The sequence below is a fragment of the Aotus nancymaae genome, unplaced genomic scaffold (assembly GCF_030222135.1).
Source record: "Aotus nancymaae isolate 86718 unplaced genomic scaffold, 86718_ANA_hifiasm-v0.15.2.pri h1tg000014l, whole genome shotgun sequence".
In the NCBI taxonomy this organism is placed as follows: domain Eukaryota; kingdom Metazoa; phylum Chordata; class Mammalia; order Primates; family Aotidae; genus Aotus; species Aotus nancymaae.
In genome coordinates this window covers 70495166-70518739 of record NW_026988425.1, presented here as the reverse complement: position 1 = coordinate 70518739, position 23574 = coordinate 70495166, and the positions used below count along the sequence as shown (strand labels likewise).

At 35.1% G+C, this 23574-nt stretch overlaps 1 protein-coding gene across 3 annotated transcripts in view; it reads left to right on the top strand.

Annotated features, from left to right (window-relative positions):
* The window catches only part of AP3B1 (adaptor related protein complex 3 subunit beta 1), a 285248-nt gene that overhangs the window by 107619 nt on the left and 154055 nt on the right, over positions 1 to 23574 (top strand). For all 3 annotated transcript variants that reach the window (XM_012462113.2, XM_012462114.3, XM_012462116.2), the window contains exons 8-12: positions 6680 to 6835; positions 15045 to 15142; positions 16620 to 16674; positions 16848 to 16919; positions 20930 to 20992. In XM_012462113.2, the coding sequence (XP_012317536.2) occupies positions 6680 to 6835; positions 15045 to 15142; positions 16620 to 16674; positions 16848 to 16919; positions 20930 to 20992 (444 nt within the window). The remainder of the gene's footprint in view (positions 1 to 6679; positions 6836 to 15044; positions 15143 to 16619; positions 16675 to 16847; positions 16920 to 20929; positions 20993 to 23574) is intronic.

The following is a 23574-nucleotide window of genomic DNA, read 5'->3' as shown; positions in this document are numbered from 1 at the left end:
GGTATCTTTTCCCCATTGCTTGTTTTTGTCAGGTTTGTCGAAAATTAGATGGCTGTAGATGTGCAGTTTTATTTCTGAATTCTTTATTCTGTTCCATTGGTCTATGTGCCTGTTTTTGTACCAATACCATGCTGTTTTGGTTACTGTAGCCTTATAGTATAGTTTGAAGTCAGGTAGCGTGATGCTTCCAGCTTTGCTCTTTTTGCTTAGGATTGTCTTGGCTATGTGAGTTCTTTTTTGGTCCCATATGAATTTTAAAATATTTTTTTCTAGTTCTTTGAAGAATGTCAATGATAGTTTAATGGGAGTAACATTGGATCTATAAATTGCTTTGGGCAGTTTGGCCATTTTCACGATGTTGATTCTTTGTATCCATGAGCATGGAATATTTTTCCATCTCCTTGTGCCTCTTTGATTTACTTGAGCAGGTTTGTAGTTTTATTATTATAATATACTGTTATAATCTTAAACATTTGTACAGTAAAATAAGCCATACATATGCATCTTTCATTAAAATAATGTAATTGAACTCTAATAAAGTATGTTAATTAACAATGAGGAAGAAATTGAATGAGTAGATGCTTATTTTATTTTATTTTTTTTTGCAAGTAATAGTGAGTTTTATTTCTTAATTAGAATACTGGGCTCATAAATATTAATTTTATAATTTTACTACAAATACACACTGTTCATAACTCAAATTTTAAATGTTGTGAAGTTGAAAGTCAGTATTTGATTATTTGTAAATGGTAGGGAAGAGGAAAGAATGAAAACTCAGCTCCACGTTGGTAGTTTTTTATTGTTGTTGTTGTTGTTTTTTGAGATGGAATCTCACTCTGTTGCCCAGGCTGGAGTGCAGTGGTGTGATCTCAACTCACTACAACCTCCACCTTCCGGGTTCAAATGATTCTCCTGCTTCAGCCTCCTGAGTAGCTGGGGTTACAGGTGCATACCACCACATCCAGCTAACTTGTGTATTTTTAGTAGAGACGAGGTTTCACCATGTAGGTCTGGCTGGTCTCAAACTTCTGACCTTTTGATCGGCCCGCCTCGGCCTCGCAAAGTGCTGGGATTACAGGCATGAACCACTGCACCTGGCCAGTGTTTTTGGTTTTTCTTTGTGTGTTCTTATTGTTCTTGGCTCTATTTGTCTTGTTAACCACTTTCCTTATAAGGGATCAAACTTGAAAATCTTCACATATTGACAATGGAGAATATCTCTACAGGCTGAAATACACTCGATCTCGAAGTCGGGCAGGCGGAACGCGGTGCGAAAGAGCGAGCAGAAGTGCGAGATGGCCGGGACCTCCCACCAGGAGTGGAGCTCGCCCAGCCCGGCCGTGCCTCCCTCCTCCGGGCACATCAGCGCGGCGGCCCCTCGCTGCCTGCGCTCGGCCCGCCGGCCTGGGACTCCCACTGCTGCAGCGCCGCAGGCTCCGCGCGGTCCGCGGCTGGGCGCTTCTCCCCGAGTAGATGCTTATTAAAAGCAGTTTTTTATGTACATTTTGAGGATTTTATTTGTTAGTAATAGTGCTATGTTTGTTAACACAGCACTTTCATTATGTATCACTTTCAGGTAGAGTTTGAACATTTGTTTAATTAACCATGACTTAAGATTGTAGGTGAGTGCTTATGCTTAGAGCATTTAGTTATTTGTGTGTTACTGGTTTACTGATGTACTTAACAGAACTGCTTTAGCCTGGAGTGCCATAAAGAAACAGTCACTCAAGTCCAGCTTTGATGTAAAAGTATATCTTAATTATAGTCTTTTTATTAAGCACTAAAAGACAACTAGTTTATTTTGAATTGTGTATTCAAAGGAAGGTGATAATGTTATGATTTCTAGTTTAATTTTGAAGGTAAGTGTTACTACAAATACTTTTGTTTTCAAAGAGTATAAATTTTGTGAGTTTTCTCTGAATAATTTTATAAGATTTTTGACTGTGGATTTAAAAAGCACTGAGCTAATGTGTTTACTATTCTAAGAGACTTAAAAGTTGTACTTTTCATGAAAGGTGTTTTCCAGTGATATTTATGTCAGGATTTAAGGAAAGATTGTGTAAAATCTGTAGGCACCTAGTAAGGGAAAAATACTTAAATGATACTAACCTAAAACATTTTAGATAATTTTCTTTATTGTTATGTATAACAATTCATAAATACAACAAATTGTTTTTAAGTGACTTTCTGATTTTTATCTCCTTAGTTTTATTTCATTAAATGTTTTTTAAAAGATAATTTAGATCACATGAAATTGTAAGAAATGAGAGAGATCTGGTATAACGTTTACTCAGTTTTCCCCAATGAAATTTTTTAGAGACTGGATCTCACTCTGTCATCCAGGCTGGAGTACAGTGGCTTGATCATAGCTCATTGAAGCCTTAATGATAGTGTCTTGCAAAACTGTCATACAGTATTACAACCAGGATATTGACATGATACAGTCAAAATTCAGAACATTTCCATCACAGGGAGGCTTCATGTTGCCATTTTATAGCCAAACCAGCTTTCTTCCAGTTGCTTAACTCTACTCCCAACCCTTAACCCCTGGCAATCACTAATCTTTCTGTTTTCATAATTTTGTTTTTTCAAGACTGTTATCTAAGTGGAATTATATGGTATATAACCTTCATTGTAGATTATCCATTTTGTCATTCTATAGTGTCCTTCTCTGTAGTAATTTTCTTTGCTCTGAAGTGTATTTTATCTGATATTAATATAGTCATTCTGCTTTCCCTTGATTACTATTAGCATGTTATGTATTTTTCCATCCTTTTACTTTTAACCTGCCTTTATATTTATATTTATAGTGAATTTCTTATAGGCAGCATATAGTTGAGTCATGGGTTTTAATCTACTCTGCCAGTCTTTATCTTTTAATCTATTTATTTTTAAGGCTTAAGCTTCCCATTTTATTTTTTGTTTTCTGCTTGTTCTGTCTAGTCTTCATTTCTCTTACTGTGAGTTATTTCAGCATTTTTTAGAATTCCATTTTATCTACAGTTAATTTGAATGTATCTCTTTTTTATTAAAAAACTATTTTTCAGAATTTTTTTAGAGACAGGATCTCACTCTGTCACCCAGGCTGCAGTAAGTGGCTTGATCATAGCTCATTGAAGCCACAAACTCTTGGGCTCCAATGATCCTCCCACCTCAGCCTCCTGAGCAGCTAAGACTATGGATACATGCCCCTATGAATGGCTGAGTTTTAAAATTTTTTTACTTTTAGTAAAACAGGCCTTGCTCTGTTGTCCAGGCTGGTCTGGAACTCCTGGCCTTAAGTAATCTTTCCACCTTGGCTTCCCAAAGCATAAATATATCTCTTTGTATAACTTTTTTAGTGGTTGCTCTAGGTGTTACATTATGCGTGCATAGCTTATCATCTTACCATCACAGTCTACCAGTGTCCTCATGTTATGCTTCAAGTGGCAAAATTTTTAACCTCTTACCTCCCTTTGATCCCTTTCTTCTCTACAGTTTATAAATACAGTTTTCTTACTTATGTCCTTTACATGCATTTAGAACCATATCAGTATTATAACTTTTTCTTCAACCATCTAATATAATTTAAAAGGCTCAGAGGAGAAGGAAAAACTATTATATTTACTTATATTTTTCCTTGTCATATTCTTTCTTCCTTCCTAATGTTTGAAGATTCCATCTTTTATCATTTCCTTTCTGTCTAAAGAGCTTCCTTGGGCGGGGCGTGGTGGCTCACACCTGTAATCCAAGCACTTTGGAGGCCAAGGCGGGCAGATCACCTGAGGTCAGGAGTTCAAGATCAGCCTGACCAACATTGTGAAACCCTGTCTTAAAAAAAATAAGAGAGCTTCCTTTAGCCATTCTTTCAGGATAGGTCTGTTGATGACAAATACGCTAGCTCTCCTTCATCTGAAAATGTCTTGATTTTTTTCCCCCTTCATTCCTGAAATATATTTTTGCTAGATATAAGATATAAGATTCACTGTTGATAGTTCTTCTCCTTCAGTTGGTCTGCTTTCTTCTGTCTTCCATTGTTTTTGATGAGAAATCTGCTGTCATTTGACTTGTTTTTCTGTTACAGGTAAAGTGTCATTTCTCCTGTGCTGCTTTCAAGATTTGTTTTTTCTCTGTCTTCAGTTTTCAGAGGTTTTACTATAATATGTGTTGTTATGGATTTCTTTGGGTTTACTCCTGTTTAGGGTTTATTCAGCTTCCTCAATTTGTAGTTTTATGTCTTCTCCAAATTTAAGAAGTTTGCAGTCATTATTTCTTTATCTTTCAGCTCTTGCCTCTGTCTCCTCTCCTTCCAGGATTTATTAATAGATGAAAGGAATGTTAGGTGTTTTATTGTTGTTTCACTGGTCCCTGAGACTCTGTTTTTTAGTTTTGATTTTTCTTTTGTCCCTAGTCTATTTTATTTTTGTTATTCAGATTGGGTAAATTTTGTTGTTCTGTGTTCCAGTTTACTGATTATTTCTTCTGTCCCCTTCCTCTGCTTTTGATCCCATTCATTAGGTTTTTAGTTTTGGTTTTTTTATTTGCCAGTCATAACATTTTTTATTTGCTCTTTATTTATATCTTGCATTTCTTTCTTTAGACTTTATTTATTTATTTATTTTTAGATGGAGTTTTGCTCTTATTGCCCAGGCTGGAGTACAATGGTGCAATCTTTTTGCATGCTGGGCTAATTTTGTATTTTCAGTGAGACAGCGTTTCATCATTTTGTCCAGGCTGGTCTCAAACTCCTGACTTCCTCGACCTCCCAAAGTGCTGGAATTTCAGGTTTGAGCCACTGTGCCTGGTCTAGACTTTATAATTCTTTGCTAAAACCTTCTATTTTTTTAATTTGTTTCCAGGACATTCTCTATTGCTCATTGAAGCATTTTATTTTTATTCTTATTTTTTTGAAATCATCAGATCGTTCCAGTATCTCTGTTATCTTGGTGTTGGCATTTGCTAGTTACCTGTTTTTATTCACTTTGAGATTTTCCTGTCTCTTGGAATGATGAGTGATTTTTTAATTGAAACTTGGACATTTGGGATACTTTGAGACTGGATCTTATTTAAACCTTCATGTTAACTGGCTTTGTTTGATACCACTCTAGCAGGGAAGGGTAGTGATTAAGAGAGGTGGGTGCTGTCTCATTACTGCCAGGTCATAGCAGAAGTCCAGATTCCCTGCTCATGGGATTGTGCTTATTGTTACCACAGGGGAGTGTGGGATTTCTGGCTCCCCAGCCATCTTTCTCTGATAGCTGTCTAGAAGGGATACAAGGTACTGTTCTACATGTGTCCTTCCCTGACAACCACAAAGGTGTGGGAGGGGCTGACTGGTTACTACTAGGTGTGGTGTGCAAGTCCTGACAGTCCACTAGGCCTCCTCTGACATCATCACGGTCAGAGGAATAAGGTCACCTTGTCACTAATGGATGGGCTTAGAAGTCCAATCTCCTTACTTGGTCTTCACTGGCAATATGAGAGTGCCATGTTACCTCTTGGTAGAGATGAAAATCTCAATCCCGTTTTGGCCTTTTCTGAAACCATCCAGTGAGGTGGTTGGGCCATCTCATTACAGGCTTATAAGGGTAGAAGTAGGATCACCATCTCAGCCTTTACTGGTGATGAGGTAGGGCCATAGTTTTTTATCTGGTGTTGGCTGCACTTGAGTAGTTACTTCTAAAAGTTTTCTGTCTTGCTAGACTGCCCCTTTCTTGGTCCTTTGGCTCGAGAGAGCGGTTTTGGGGGTTTCTTTTCATCTGCATTTGTTGCCAGTTTCTCCTGCACTGAGTTGTGGATGTATGAAATAAAAGGAAAACCCGGGGAACTCACTGGTGTGTCTTTCTTTGGGTCTTGAGGTTCCTATCCAGTCCTTTTTACCTTTCAAAATCTTTTTATGTTTGTTGGATATATGTTTCACATGTAATGTTCTGCTTTTCTGGATCTACTTAGTGAGAGAGATGGGGGAAAGTACATCTACCCCATCCTCCTGGAGGCAGAAAGTGTGTTTCAGATACGTGGTAATGGAAGTTACCTCTAAACAGTAGTTGCATTGGATGTATGTGGATATTACTGTGTTTGTGTGGTTTTTGTTTGTTTTGGGGACTAAATGCCTATAGGCGTATTTTATTGGCAGAGATAAAGAACTCAAAACAAAAACCTAGAATCAACTCCTATGGATATTTATAAATCTCAAACTGAGACGTTTTCCTGACAACTCAGGGACCTACTTAACAACACTGGTTTTTACATGTCAAACTTTACTGTGATTTCTTTTATGTTACTATTCAAACAATGCTCCTCTTTTTTCTTTTGGACTCTTTGATCTAGTTAGAGAGTGGCTGACAATATATGGAAATAGTTTTCAGGTTTTAGGTAGTTTCATATTATACGCCTTGTTAAAATCTAATGGTCATGTGTTCCTTTTGAGAGACTAGGTATTTCTATCGGGATTTAATAGCAAAAATTTACTTTGTAATATTACAGAAGCATCATCTGTAGCACAGTAACTTGTTACAAAATAATGAGAAAAATCAAGGCCTTTACTCCATATAGGTTGTATAATATTTTTAAATTGCCTCAACAGAAGTATTCTACAGTAAAATGTTATTGTAGGTGTTTAAAAGAAAGTTTTGACTACATATTATGTGGATTGCTTAAGGTCTAAAGTAATCTTGGGATTGGATTTCTTTAATTGTAGGGTGATGAATTAGAAGACAATGAAAAGAATTTCTATGAATCTGATGATGATCAGAAGGAAAAGACTGACAAAAGGAAGAAGCCATATACTATGGATCCAGATCATAGACTCTTAATTAGAAATACAAAGCCTTTGCTTCAGAGCAGGAATGCTGCGGTATGTTAAAATCCTTATAAGAAATAATTAACTGTTTTTTTTTAAAACAGCAGTTAAAAATATCTCAATTCAGTAAGTGACTCTGTGTGTGCTCATGGAGCATGTTTGTTTATACACCAAATGATGTGTAATGGATAGTTGAAACGCAGTGTGGAATGTAAGCTATAGATTTAGAGACCTAATGTCTGCGAAGTAATACCTAAATAAACATATATCAGCCTTCCATGTTTCCAGGTATGTGGAGTTAGGTTTTGATGAGAATACCTGGTTTCACCTATTGGACTTCATTTACTTTTTAGTGGTTTTGTTAATTTGCTTTTCTTAAGTTATTCCTAAATTGTTTCTAAATTGATTGGATTATATTAGCCCTTATATAAGGACTATGTATATTTCTTAGTTATTCCATTGTGATTGAGGGTACTAGATCTGGTAACAGTTCATACTGTTTGTATCGATCTGATAGAATTTTTAAGAGACCAACAAAGATAATGCCTCACATATTATAAATGTAAATTGGTAGTAATTAAAAATCATCTTTATTTGGGTTCTAAGGTTTTTTTTGTTTGACACCTTTTTATTTTATATAACCATTTATATTTTAGAAGACTACATGTGCACAATACAAAATTAGAAAATACAGACTAGCAAAACTAAAAAGAAAATTAAAACATCACATTCTCAACACTCAGAAATCACTTATCTTAGTGTATTTTCTTCTAGATCTTTTAAATCTGCATAAATATACATATATTCATGGTTACACATGCATATATATATTTTAACCAAGATAAAAATTATACTATATATAGCATTTTCTTTTTATTTTATTTTTATTTGTCTATTTTTTTATATATATTTTTAAAGACGGGGTTTCACCTTATTGGTCACTCTGGTCTTGAACTCCCAACCTCAGGTAATCCACCCGCCTTGGCCTCCAAAGTGCTTGGATTACAGGTGTGAGCCACCACGCCCGGCCCTGTATATAGCATTTTCTAACCTTTTTTTCTCTAGTCAGTCCTTTCCACTTTTTATTTTAATAAAGTTTCATATTTAATCCCAATTGATCTCAAATTATCCTTTTTTTTGGATGATTTATCTAAACCATTATCTAATACGTTGCATCTTTTAAAGCCTCTAAAGGCTTCAGAATGTCCTTCTGGGTTTGTATGATTACTGCTGCTGCTGCTTATTTTATTTTTTTGCTATACCTACTGGAATGGCATGGTTGCATCTTTTATAGTGTCATTTACCAGAAGATGAGAGAAGAAGGGGAAGATTTATTTGTTTATTTATTTTTTTAAGATGGGGTTTCACCATGTTGGTCAAGCTGGTCTTGAACTCCCAACCTAAGGTGATCCTCCCACCTTGGCCTCCAAAGTGCTTGGATTACAGGCGTGAGCCACCGCGCCCGGCTATAGTGTCATTTAATTTATTCTTTTATATTCTGTGTTTTCTGTTAACTGGCAGTTATATCTAAAGCCTTGATGGATTTAAGTTAAACATGTTCTTAAAGATTTTAATTGAGAAATATTCTTTTTTTTTATTGTACTTTAGGTTCTGGGGTACATGTGCAGATCATGCAGGATTGTTGTATAGGTGCACACATGGCAATGTGGTTTGCTGCCTCCATCCCCCCATTACCTACATCTGGCATTTCTCCCATGTTATCCCACCCCCCCGGCTGTCCCACCCTTGGCCCCCTCACCAACAGACCCCAATGTGTGATGCTCCCCTCCCTGTGTCCATGTGTTCTCATTGTTCAACACCTGCCTATGAGTGAGAACATGCAGTGTTTGATTTTCTGTTCTTGTGTCAGCTTGCTGAGAGTCATGGTTTCCAGATTTATCCATGACCCTGCAAAGGACACAAACTCATTGTTTTTTATGGCTGCATAGTATTCCATGGTGTATATGTGCCACATTTTCCTTGTCCAGTGTATCGTCGATGGGCATTTGGGTTGGTTCCAGGTCTTTGCTATTGTAAACAGTGCTTAAGTGAACATATGCGTGCATGTGTCTTTATAATAGAATGATTTATAATCTTTTGGGTATATACCCAGTAATGGGATTGCTGGGTCAAATAGAATTTCTATTTCTAGGTCCTTGAGGAATCACCACACTGTCTTCCACTATGGTTGAACTAATTAAGCGTCCCTATTTCTCCACATCCTCTCCAACATCTGTTGTCTCCAGATTTTTTAATGATTGCCATTATAACTGGCATGAGGTGGTATCTCAATGTGGTTTTGATTTGCATTTCTCTAATAATCAGTGATGATGAGCATTTTTTCATATGTTTGTTGGCTTCGTATATGTCTTCTTTTGAAAAGTGTCTGTTCATATCCTTCACCCACTTTTGGATGGGTTTGTTTTTTTCTTGTAAATCTGTTTTAGTTCTTTGTAGATTCTGGATATTAACCCTTTGTCAGATGGGTAGATTGCAAACATTTTTCCCATACTGTTGGTTGCCAGTTCACTCTAATGATAGTTTTTTTTGGTGTACAGAGGCTCTGGAATTTAATTAGATCCCGTTTGTCTATTTTGGCTTTTGTTGCCAATGCTTTTGGTGTTTTAGTCATGAAGTCCTTGCCTATGCCTATGTCCTGAATGGTTTTGCCTAGGTTTTCTTCTAGGGTTTTTATGGTGTTAGGTCTTATGTTTAAGTCTTTAATCCATCTGGAGTTAATTTTAGTGTAAGGTGTCAGGAAGGGGTCCAGTTTCTACTTTCTGCACACTGCTAGCCAGTTTTCCCAACACCATTCATTAAACAGGGAATCCTTTCCCCATTGCTTGTTTTTGTCAGGTTTGTCAAAGATCAGATGGTTGTAGATGTGTGGCATTGCCTCCAGGGCCTCTGTTCTGTTCCATTGGTCTATATCTCTGTTTTGGTACCAGTACCATGCTGTTTTGATTACTGTAGCCTTGTAGTACAGTTTGAAATCAGGTAGCATGATGCCTCCAGGTTTGTTCTTTTTGTTAGGATTGTCTTGGCTATGCAGGCTCTCGTTTGGTTCCACATGAAGTTTAAGATGGTTTTTTCCAGTTCTATGAAGAAAGTCATTGGTAGCTTGATGGGGATAGTGTTGAATCTATAAATTACTTTGGGCACTATGGCCATTTTCACAATATTGATTCTTCCTAACCATGAGCATGGAATGTTTTTCCATCTGTTTGTGTCCTCTCTTATTTCCTTGAGCAGTGGTTTGTAGTTCTCCTTAAAGAGGTGCTTTACATCCTTTGTTAGTTGTATTCCTAGGTGTTTTATTCTCTTTGTAGCAATTGTGAATGGGAGTTCGCTCATGATTTGGCTCTCTGTTAATCTGTTATTGGTGTATAGAAATGCTTGATTTCTGCACACTGATTTTGTATTCTGAGACTTTGCTGAAGTTGATTATCAGTTTAAGGAGATTTTTGTTGGGATGATAGAGTCTTCTAAATATACAATCATGTGGTCTGTAAAAGAGACAATTTGACTTCCTCTTTTCCTAGTTGAATACCCTTTATTTATTTTTTCTTGCCTAATTACTCTAGCTAGAACTTCCAATACTATATTGAATAGGAGTGGTGAGAGAGGGCATCCTTGTCTAGTGTCAGATTTCAAAGGAAATGCTTCCAGTTTTTGCCCATTCAGTATGATATTGGCTGTAGGTTTGTTGTAAATAGCTTTTATTGTTTTGAGATATGTTCCTTCGATACCTAGTTTATTAAGAGTTTTTAGCATAAAGGGCTGTTGAATTTTGTCGAAGGCCTTCTCTGTCTCTATTGAGATAATCATGTGGTTTTTGTCTTTGCTTTTGTTTATGTGGTGGATTACATTTATAGACTTGCGTATGTTGAACCAGCCTTGCATCCCTGGAATGATGCCTACTTGATCATGATGGATAAGCTTTTTGATGTGCTGTTGCAGTCGATTTGCCAGTATTTTATTGAAGAATTTTGCATCAATGTTCATCATGGATATTGGCCTGAAGTTTTCTTTTTTTGTTGAGTCTCTGCCAGGTTTTGGTATCAGGATGACGTTGGTCTCATAAAATGATTTTGGAAGGATTCCCTCTTTTTGGATTGTTTGGAATAGTTTCATAAGGAATGGTACCAGCTCTTCTTTATACATCTGGTAGAATTTGGCTGTGAACCCATCTGGACTTGGACTTTTTTTGGTTGGTAGGCTATTAATTGCTGCCTCAACTTCAGCCCTTGTTATTGGTCTACTCAAGGTTTCAATGTCTTCCTGGTTTAGGCTTGGGAGGATGCAGGTGTTCAGGAATTTATCCATTTCTTCCAGGTTTACTGGTTTATGTGCATAGAGTTCTTTGTAGTAACCTCTGGTTGTAGTTTGTATTTCTGTGGAAGCAGTGGTGATATCCTCTTTATTGTTTTTTTATTGCATCTATTTGATTCTTCTCCCTTTTCTTTTTTATTAATCTGGCTAGTGGTCTGTTTTGTTGATCTTTTCAAAAAACCAGCTCCTGGATTTATTGATTTTTTGGAGGGCTTTTTATATCTCTATCTCCTTCAGTTCTGCTCTGATCTTCGTTATTTCTTGTCTTCTGCTAGCTTTTGAGTTTTTCTGATCTTGCTCCTCTAGCTCTTTCAATTTTGGTGATAGAGTGTCAATTTTAGATCTTTCCTCGCTTCTCATGTGGGCATTTATTGCTATAAATTTCCCTCTAGACACTGCTTTAAATCTGTCCCAGAGATTCTGGTACATTGTGTCTTTGTTCTTGTTGCTTTCAAAGAACATCTTTATTTCTGCCTTCATTTCATTGTTTATCCAGTCGACATTCAGGAGCCAGTAGTTCAGTTTCCATGAACCTGTGCGGTTCTGAGTTAGTTTCTTAATTCTGAGTTCTCGTTTGATTGCCATGTGGTCTGAGAGACTGTTTTATAATTTCCATTCTTTTGCGTTTGCTGAGGAGTGATTTACTTCCAATTATGTGGTCAATTTTAGAGTAGGTGCAGTGCGGTGCTGAGAAGAATGTACATTCTGTGGATTTGGCGTGTAGAGTTCTGTAGATGTCTATTAGGTCTGCTTGGTCCAGATCTGAGTTCAAGTCCTGGATATCCTTGTTAATTTTCTGTCTCGTTGATCTGTCTAATATTGACAGTGGAATGTTAAAGTCTCCCACAATTATTGTTTGGGAGTCTAAGTCTCTTTGTCAGTCATTAGGAACTTGCTTTATATACTTGGGTGCCCCTGTATTGGGTGCATATATATTTACGATCGTTAGCTCTTCTTGTTGCATTGATCCTTTTACCATTATGTAGTGCCCTTCTTTATCTCTTTTGATCTTTATTGGTTTAAAGTCTATTTTATCAGAGACTAGGATTGCAACTCCTGCTTTTTTTTGCTCTCTATTTGCTTGATAAATCTTCCTCCATCCCTTTATTTTGAGCCTATGTGTGTCCTTGCACGTGGGATGGGTTTCCTCAATACAGCACACCAATGGGTCTTGACTTTTTATCCAATTTGCCAGTCTGTATCTTTTGACTGGGGCATTTAGCCCATTTACATTTAAGGTTAATATTGTTGTCTGAATTTGATCCTGCCATTTTGACGCTAGCTGGATGTTTTGCCCGTTCATTGATGCATTTTTTTTCATTGTGTCAATGGTCTTTACCATTTGGTATGGTTTTAGAGTGGTTGGTACTGGTTGTTCCTTTCCTTGCTTATTGCTTCTTTCAGGAGCTCTTATAAGGCAGGCCTGGTGGTGACAAAAGGTCTCAGCAATTGCTTGTTCATTAAAGGATTTTCTTTCTCCATCGCTTATGAAGCTTAGTTTGGCTGGATATGAAATTCTAGATTGAAAGTTCTTTTCTTTAAGGATGTTGAATATTGGCCTCCACTCTCTTCTGGCATGTAGGGTTTCTGTGGAGAGATCTGCTGTGAGTTTGATGGGCTTCCTTTGTGGGTGACCCGACCTTTCTCTCTGGCTGCCCTTAGCATTTTTTCTTTCATTTCAACCCTGGTGAACCTGACGGTTATGTGCCTTGGGGTTGCTCTTCTTGAGGAATATCTTTGTGGTATTCTCTGTATTTCCTGGACTTGAATGGTACCCTGCCTTGCTAGGTTGGGGAAGTTCTCCTGGATAATATCCTGAAGAGTGTTTTCCAGCTTGGATTCATTCTCTCCATCACATTCAGGTGCATCTATACATTTCACATTCTGGGTATCAAAGAAACTTTAAACTGTTGGATTTCTAAATACTGAGGAGAAAGAGGCTCATTTAGTCCTTTCAGATTTTGGAGTACCCTAACATATTAGAACAGATGATATACCAAGTGGAAGCTAGAATTTTAAAGGCATTTAAAATTCTTTCTTACTTTCTTACAGTAGGATTGGACTTTTATTTGTAAGGAAAAAGGATTTACTATCTGTAAGATAGATTAAAATTAAGATTCAGCTTTCTTTTCTATCATTTACTAATACTTATTAGCCAGGTATATATATTAATACTTTTTAAAAATGACTGACCTTGGATTAGGTCAATCATTAATTGAGATTGTTTTATTTTATAAGATTCAAAATTCAGGAGAGTTTATTTTGTAACTAAATTGTATTTGTAGTTTACAAGTGAAGAAATGATATATTCTTACATTCCTAAAATTCTCAACTAATGTCTTACAGCTATAAATCAAACTTGTAAGAAAGTACCAGAAATAAAAAACAGTAAATTTAAGACCCTGTATACCGTATTTTTTAAAAGTTTTTTAGTTTTAGAAGAAACTTTTTTTTTTTTTTTTTACTTCAAACACTCTCCTGTGCTGTATACTATTTAGGCATACGTATTAATAGAACTTTTGCCACATATTTGTTCAAACTTTATGAACAAAGCAGAATTAAAGTATTATTAGTGTGTCCTTTGAGCCAAAGACAGCATTGGTAACATCTGTAGCTATGTTTCTGCAGTTGTCACTCTGAATCTGAGTATAGAGGCATGTAGGGGAAACAGTATTCTTATGTTTTGAAACAAAGAAATTCAGATCACCTTTTGTTTGTTTTGTTTTGTTTCTTTGAGACAGTCTCACTCTGTTGCCCAGGCTGGAGTGCAGTGGCAGATCTCAGCTCATTGCAACCTCTACCTCCCCGGTTCACATGATTCTTGTGCCTCAGCCTCCCAGGTAGCTGAGATTACAGGCATGCACCACCATGCTTAGCTAATTTTTTATTTTTAGTAGAGATAGGGTTTCAGCATGTTGGCCAGGCTAGTCTCACGTTTGACCACAAGTGATCCACCTGCCTCGGCTTCCCAAAGTGGTGGGATTACAGGTGTGAGCCACCATGTGTAGTCTTTGAATCACCCTTATAATGGCTTGGAACCAAAAGCTCTTTTTAAGGTACTGTGTTTTTAAAAACAAGATTATTTTAAATGCTACTGCTATAGATGTATTTGTTTTAATGGAGTTTCTTTAATTGTAACTTAAGTGTGCTGAGTTTTCTTTATTTCTGCCTACTTGTTACTGTTATCCTGGCTTCATTTAGAAAGGCATGCTTACAGTTCTTAAAAAGCCCCAGTCTCAGAGCAGCAGCCGAGAAGCATGGAATTTTGAGTGTTTTGAGCTTTGCCGAGGAGCATGGAATTTTGAGTGTCTTGAGCTTTACACCTTGGGCAGTTCATTCAGTGTCTCTTCTTTTCTGAGGATGTATTCATTTCAAAGCACTGCCATACATATTGCCATAAACTGAGTGGATTAAAACAACAGAAATTTATTGTGTCACATTTCTGGAAGCCAGAAGTCTGAAATCAAGGTATAATCTGTATTGGTTCCTTCTGTACACTCTGAGGGAGAAACCATCTCTTTCCTGGCTTCTGGTGTTTGCCAGCAATCCATGACATTTCTTGGTTTATGGATGTATCACACTAATCATCTCCATCTTCACGTGGCCTTCACTGTGTCACTTTTTGTCCTTTTCTATCTCTTATAAGGACACTTTCATTCAATTTAGGGCTCTTAACCAGCATGATCTCATTTCAGTTCTTCCGTTAATAATTTCTGCAAAGACCCTACTTCCAAATTAGATTAGATTCTGAGGATAGAATTTGGCACTGGGGGTGGGGGACACTTCTTCAACTCAGTACAAAGAGTAACATTTCATTTTATGTATCAGGAATTTGTAAGAGTTAGAGGAAATGATGTATAGGAATGGATTTTGAAGCTGTAGAGTGCTCTACTGTTCATAATTCCTGTTATTTTTATGCTTTATTTTGTAGGTGGTTATGGCAGTTGCTCAGCTGTATTGGCACATATCACCAAAATCTGAAGCTGGCATAATTTCGAAATCACTAGTGCGTTTACTTCGTAGCAATAGGTAGGTCATGATTTTATATATTTTTTTCTTTTGTATTCTTTCAAAAGTAGTGTTTGAACAAATATAATCTTTCAGGTGTTTAATACGTAACTGACTATATTTTATCAATCAGTCAGTAAGTTTTCATACTTAAGGGGGTTATTACAAAAATCTTTATACATTGATCTCAAACTTAAATACTGAAATTTTTTTAACCTCAAGCCCAAAGAGATTGAAAATATTTTGTGACATAATACTAGGCTGTCACTAGTAGCCTCATGTTAGTGTTTGCTGTTTTTAGGTATGGCAATGATGATGTTTGGGAGTTTTAGTAAATCTGGAATCACTGAAAAACTATTCCAAAGTACTATCAGATTGACTTACTCAATGTATTAATACATGGTTTTATATAGAGCAATATGTATGCTAAGTTATGTAGTATATGCTAGAATTGTGCTTCCTGTAAAACTGGAATATTTAATTACTCTGCTTTCCTCCACTTTAAAAAGAGCTGTGTTTTTAATAGCTACTCATTTTAAAGATTGCACACTCTTAGTTTCAGATGGACAGAAATTAATTTTAATTTTACTTCCTTCTTTAATTTTACCTCCTTATAATTCAGTGGTTTAGGTCAACAATTTAAAACAATTTGTTGAGTTTCCATGACATATAACATTAAAATCATGATTTCAGGTTTAATTCAGACTTTTGTTTTGTTCTCTGTGTTTAAGAATACCTTTGTTTCAGCTATTTGTCATACCTTGACTGTTTTTTAGTTAATTAGTTGTTTTAAATTTGAAACAATTTTTTTCATTGAGTGTTTGCTTCCACTAATTGGGTTGGCGGGGGAATATTGCCCTTAACTGGAACTTAGTCCACAATTTTAGCTCTTGATTGGCTTAGTAACAAATGAGATGCCATTTCCTTTGTGTTCCTATTCTCCCTATCTTTATATCTAGCTATTATTTTTCTCTTTTGCTAGTTCAGTAATTTTTTTTTTTTCCTATGTCTAGTTCAGAATATCTGGAGTGGATTTTTCACTTGAAGCATTATACCAGATTCAGTTCTTTTATTAGATATTTGGATATAAAAATAACATGACTACTTTTTAAGTCTGGCCTTTGCCCTGGGCAGAATGAGCTATTTAATGAGTTTATAATAACACTGTGGTCATATTTACCCCATTAACCCTAAGAATACCTTCCTTGCATGTATTCAAAGCAGCTACAATGTTAACTTCATATTTTAGGAGTACTTCATTATAAAATTTTTTTAACTGTTCTTCATGATGAATCACATCTGATTTATTGGTACTTTATAGTAAAAGTGCGTTAAAAAGAAGACACACATCTAAAATTTACTAAAAACTTTTCGGCATTACATTTAAGAGTCTCATTCATTATGAAATTATTGCTAATTCTTTTTCATTATTGTAGTGTTTACTCAAATATGTTTCATTAGAAAATATACCCAGTGAAAATTCTCTTCTGATTTCTAGGGAGGTGCAGTATATTGTCCTACAAAATATAGCAACAATGTCAATTCAAAGAAAGGTATGTATGTTCTGAACAGATAATTTTTTTTTTTTTTTTTTTTTTTTTGAGACAAGAGTCTCACTCTGTTGTTGCCAGGCGCCAGGCTGGAGTGCAGCTGAACACATAATTTTAAGAGACACATGAACACATTAGTATCATAATGTATTTATGTGTTAATTTTTATTATCTAGGGGATGTTTGAACCTTATCTGAAGAGTTTCTATGTTAGGTCAACTGATCCAACTATGATCAAGACACTGAAGGTATGTATGCTTTCATTTTTTAGATGCTTTTAATACATTTATTTTGAAGAGATATTATCATACTTTTTAGCATCTGCAGAATAGAGTCCTGCTTTTCAAAAAACATCGATACAATTAAGGGTTTTTCTTTATACTTTTCAATCTATATTATTATATACTAGTTACTGTGGTACATTTTGATAATGTAAGTTTAAGCCATGCTACCTACAACTTGAATAACTCACAGATTACTGAAGGAGACAGGTGTTTAAATAAATAACTTTAGGCCCAAGCACAGTGGCTCATGCCTGTAATCCTAGCACTTTGGGAGGCTAAGGCAGGAGGATTGCTTGATGCCAGGAGTTCAAGACCAGTCTGGGCAACAAGTGAGACTCTGTCTCGACAAAAAAGAATCAAAATTAGCCAGGCGTGATGGCTCATGCCTGTAATCCTAGCTACTTGGGAGTCTGAGGTGGACAGATTGCCTGAGCCCAGAAATTTGAGGCTATAGTGAGCCATGATCATGCCACTGCACTCCAGCCTGGGTGATAAAGACCCTACTTCTAACTAACTTATTTTAGTACTGTATGTTTTAAATGATACAGATATTTGAATTGAGTATTGTGAAGAACAGAAAGGTGGAGCTGATTCTCTGAGAGGTTTAGAAACGATGATGTTTGGGTGGCTCTTAAAAGAATAATATTGTGAAATTTTTTCTTGGTTGTCAGGTTGGTTGGGAGGTTGAAGGGTTAGAGTAGATGAAAAACACAATTTATGCTAAGACAAGGGATTATGAAAGAGCATTATTTTCAGGAAGTACTAACTATGGTGTAGAACGCAGTTAGGAATATAAGTTTATAGTGATTAAAATAGTGTGATACTTAGAAAAGTAAGTGGAAAGAGTAGAAAGGCTAGAAACATGCCCATACATGCAAAAATGTATTATATACTAGAGGAGATACTACAAACCAATGAGGAAAGGATGGATTATGGACTATTCAAGACTGTTCAATATTAGAATGGTGCATTATTCATATGAAAACTGAGTTTAATAATAAAGTCTAAATTATACCCTAATTCAAGGGTATTTTACCAAAAAAAAAAAAAAATACTGGTTTATAATTAGCAAAAAGTGTTAAGGTCATGAAAGTTAAAAGAAAGACTGAGAAACTGTTTAGGACTGAAGGAGACAACTTAATACAGTATGTGATATTGAACTGGATCCTTTTATTATACATCATTGAGACAGTTATTGAAACTTAAATGCATAGTGAGAATTGTGTGAAAGTAATGCATCTGTCTAATTACCTGATTTTCTTAGTTATATTGTAGTCTGTTGAGACATGTCCTTGTTTATAGGAAATATATACAAAAGTTTTTGGGATAATGTAGCATCACATTGGCAATTGTAGTCTCAAATGGTTCAGAAGAACAACAACAACAGTTCTTTGTACTATACATGTAACTTTTTCATATATTTGAGATTGTTTTTAAAAAGTTGTCCAGCTGGATGCAGTGGTTCATGCCTATAATCCTAGGACTTTGGGAGGCTGAGGCAGGAGGATCACTTGAGCCCAGGAGTTCGAGACCAGCCTGGGCAACACAACGAGATTCTATCCCTACAAAAAAACTGAGCGTAGTGGTATGCACCTGTAGTCCCAGCTACTTGGGAGGCTGAAGTGGGAGGATTGCTTGAGCCCTGGAGGTTGCGGCTGCAGTGAACCATGATGGCAACACTGCACTCCAGCCTGGGTGATAGAGTAAGACCTTGTCTCAAAAAAAAAAAGAAAAAGAAAAGAAAAAATGTTGTCCAAAAAGTTAAAATACAGTGATCAAAATAAAAATTAAAAGATAATCTGGGAAAATTATTCCTAATACATGTGTCTGAATAACTGATTTGTACCCAGAATATGTAGAGAACTGCTCCTACAATCTGTGCCGTCTAATTGGAGCATTTAGGGTATTTTAAAATTTTTTTATTTCAATAGGTTTTTGGGGAACAGGTGATGTTGGTTACATGAATAAATTCTTTAGTGGTGGTTTCTGAGATTTTGGTGCACCCATCACCCGAGCAGTGTATACTGTACCCAATATGTAGTCTTTTATTTCTTACCACCTCCACCCTTTCCCCTGAGTCCCCAAAGTCCAGTGTATCATTGTTATGCCTTTTCATCCTCATAGCTTAGCTCCCACTCATCGTATGAGTGAGAACATACGATGTTTGGTTTGCCATTCCTGAGTTACTTCACTTCACTACAGTTACTTAGAATAGTAGTCTCCAATTCCATCTAGTTTCTGTGAATGCCATTATTTTGTTCCTTTTTGTAGCCGAGCAGTATTCCATGGTGTGTGTGTCTGTGTGTGTGTATATGTGTGTGTATTTGTGTGTGTATATGTGTGTGTGTATATATATATATGTATAACATGTTCTTTATCCACTCATTGATTGATGGGCATTTGGGCTGGTTCCATGTTTTTGCAATGCAAATTGTGCTGCTATAAACATGTGTGTGCAAGTATCATTTTTGTATAATGACTTCTTTTCCTCTGGGTAGATACCTACTAGGGGGATTGCTGAATGAAATGGTAGTTCTGCTTTTAGTTTTTTTAGGAATCTCCACACTGTTTTCCATAGCGGTTGTACTAGTTTACATTCCCACCAGCAGTGTAAAAGTGTTCCTTTTTCACCTCATATATTATTTTTTGATTTTTTGATTATGGCCATTCTTGCTGGAGAGAGGTGGTTTCGCATTGCAGTTTTGATTTGCATTTTCCAAATAATTAGTGATGTTGATGATTTTTCCATATACTTGTTGACCATCTGTATATCTTTCTTTGAGAATTGTCTATTCATATCCTTTGCTCACTTGTTGGTGGGATTGTATTTTTCTTGCTGATTTGATTTCTTTGTAGATTCTGGATATTAGTCCTTTTTTAGATGTATAGACCATGAAGATTTTCTCCCACTCTGTGAGTTTTCTTGCTGATTTGATTTCTTTGTAGATTCTGGATATTAGTCCTTTTTTGGATGTATAGACTGTGAAGGTTTTCTCCCACTCTGTGAGTTGTCTATTAACTCTGCTGATTATTTCTTTTGTGGTGCAGAAGGTTTCTAGTTTAAATTAAGTCCCATCTATTTATCTTTATTTTTGTTGCATTTGTTATTGGGTTTGGGTCATGAAGTCTTTGGCTAAGCCAATGTCTACACGGGTTTTTCTGATGTTATCTTCTAGAACCTTTATGGTCTGTGATCCATCTTGAGTTGAATTTTGTGTAAGGTGAGAGATGAGGATCCAGTTTCATTCTTCTACATGTGGCTTGCCAATTATCATGGCGTCATTTGTTGAATAGGGTATCCTTTCCCCATTTTGTGTTTCTGTTTGTTTTATCAAAAATCAGTTGGCTGTAAGTATTTGGCTTTATTTAATGTAATTATTAATATGAATATATTTATGTTCACATCTTGATTTGCTTGTCTCTTCTTTTTTTGTGATTTTCTTAAGATTAAATATTTTTTATTAGTAATTTTTTTTCATAAGCCCATTGGAGATTATACATTCTTTATAAATCCAGACGAGAGAATTACAGTGTCTGAGTATTTGGGATGGTAGACTATAGGAGAACAAATCAAAAGAATTAATTGGTATCTGGAAAACAGATGTATTAACATGGAGGGCAAATTCTTTTCTAACTTTACTAAAAGACAAAAGCCAAACTAGAGTAAATTGTTTAGGTTAATTAGATATAAATTGTGAGTTTCTATTGGAAAAACAACTAGTGAAGTTGTTGGATTCTCCTTTTCTGAATTTTTTTCAAAGCCTAGTACTTGTCTAGTATCTGTTCGTAGACATAAGAAGGTAGACTAAGTTGGCCTGAAGGGTATAAGGGTATAAGTTGGCCTGCCTTATCACATTGGTGACAGTGTGATTGTTAAAAGTAGAAGTAAATTTCCAATGAAATGCCTATGCTCTATTAAATTCATCTTGCTACCTTTGTTTTAAAATGTTTACTTTCTCTTTTTTCTACGGTAGCTTGAAATTTTGACAAACTTGGCAAATGAAGCCAACATATCAACTCTTCTTCGAGAATTTCAGGTTTGTGTACAGTGCTAATTATACAATAACTTCTAAAAATACATGTTCAGTCTTAAATATGTATCTTTTTCTATCTAGAAATATGTAATTATTTACATAAAATAGTGATTGGGACAAGATTGACAACTAATAAATTTATAAATTTGTAAGAATAAACATTAATTACATATTTATAATTTAAGGGAAACAACTTTCTCTTTCATATTTTCATAGACTTTGAAGGACTTTGGTTTATAACTCTGTCTTTGTTTGAAATTTTATTTTCGTTAAGAACTTCATCTTTTTGTGCTGCCAGCATCAAGAGTCCTTTCTATACTCTTCAGAAATGAAAATGGCTTCATTTCTTACCTGGTTGTTTCTGTTTTATTTACCTATCACTATTTTTGACACTGCCCCCTTAGCCTCATATATAGCTCAAAAAAATTTGTTTATAATTGCCCCACCATTATTTTTTAAATTGCTTTTTAAATTTTGATTTGTTTTATTGTATTTTTATACCATATATACTGACAAATGAGAATCTTCCTAGCTGTATTTCCCCCCAAAATATTACTCAAAAATTACTTCATGGACATCATACCCTTAATAATGGAAAAGGTCATCTCTGAAGCCTTAGTGGTAGATCACAGCAATAGAAAACTTTACATCAGTATTATGAGTTTTACGTTCCATTATCTGTTTTCTTAATAAAAATATACCACATACTATGCACTAATCACAGTGTTTTTTAAAAATCAACTTCCAGCTTTTAGAGATGTATTTTTTGCCATAGTTCTACCATATGCTGATATTAAATTTCTTTTTAGCTATAAGACACTATATACACTATTTCTTTTTAGCTATGTGATTTTTAAACTTTTTTACAGGAATAGTAGAATAATATGACATGTCCATAATTTATATTTTCATAACCCAGATTACTTACTTTCATGTTGTGTATTTTTCTAGAAAATTTCTTAAACAATTAAGATGTCCTGGAAATACACTCATATTTATATGCCAGAAAATACAGTATCTTAAGTTCTTACTCAGAAATCTTATAGCTATAGATCATTACTTGAATTTGATTTTCACTTTATTCTTATAATTTTATTTATTTAAAGTATTGGTCTTTGTGTTTATTCTTGTTCCTTTCCTGTTCTTTCTAGTCTCTTTGGGTGTCCCCTCACTGTCCACTTTTTGCTTATATCAAGTCTCCTGGGATTGTAGGAAAGGAGACTTAGGTAATCTTATGGAATGGGTTGTATAGAGGGTACATACTAGACCTGTTTCAAAATATTGGTCATCTAGTCTTTCCATTTAATATCAGGATGTTTAATAAGATCCATTTTTCAGCCAAACGTTTAAGTATTTTTTTTAATGTATTCATTTTTACCACTCTCTAAATGTGTGCCTTCTTTAGATGTTTGTGTTATGCTGATAGTTATGTGACATTTGCTTTTAGTAACTTTTCGAGTAAAATAGAGACTGTTTTTTGGTTAAGGAAATTAAATAATCCATTTGGGAACAGTTTTAAATATAATTGGTCTTGCCTTCATGGAACTAGGAGAGTTGAATTAATTTAATTTATTTCTTCAACATTTAATCATCTTGTTGGTACCATTTTTAGCAAATTTGTATTATTTTTAAAGATTATCTTTAGATTTTCTCCTCCATTTGTCATTGAGACACCACTTAAATGTATATACTTTTTTTTGCATTTTTGATAACCATAGTGTTAATTTTCCATTGTATATTTCTTATTTGAGGTTGGGAATCTTTCTTAAAAATTTTAACTATAAATGACATTTCAATTTCATATATATGATATAAAATATAAATATGCATATTAAAAGTACATTTATTTCTGTAAACAATGGAGGCTTTCCTTATTTGAAAATTAGGAAAGTTCTAACCAAAGTGAAATCCTCTAGGGCTATGGTAAATTTTATAAAGATCTTTTAACTTCCCGTTGTTAAATCAGTGATTTATTTATTAATTTTTAAGTTTCTTTATATACATCCTTTATAGTATATTTTGAAAGCATGCTTTAAAAAAAAGCCTATTTCAAAAGTATGGTATTTCATTTTATTGTAAACTGAGTATTTAAAGTTTTTATTGAAATACTCACTGTTAACTTTTATTGTTTTACCATCATTGTGATAGATTTTGAAAGTAAAATGTTTGTAAATAGCCTACTAGTCCCTTTCTTTCTTTTCTCCCAATTTTTAGATTTAGTGTTTCTGAAAAAGTGACTCTTTTTTTCATAGATTCACAGATGCTGCTGGTAAATGAACTGAAACCTCCAAAGAGAGAGTTCTCATCATCTCTTTCAACCTTGCACTTAAACTAATTGCTGTCTTTGGGTGACTGCTCCCTACTATCTGTTTTGGAGTCTCAAGCCACTATGGCCACACGTGAATGAGCCTGGCTTGAAAATGTGCTTCTTCCACGGGCACATTCTTTAAGTAAAAAAATCAAAAAAAATGAAATTAATCTACATCATCACTTGGTCCTCATATTGTGCTTATGAGAAGTTTATGTATTCTGGAATTCTTATATGTTGACAAAGCTTAATATAATAGGGTTTTTGGTTAACTTGA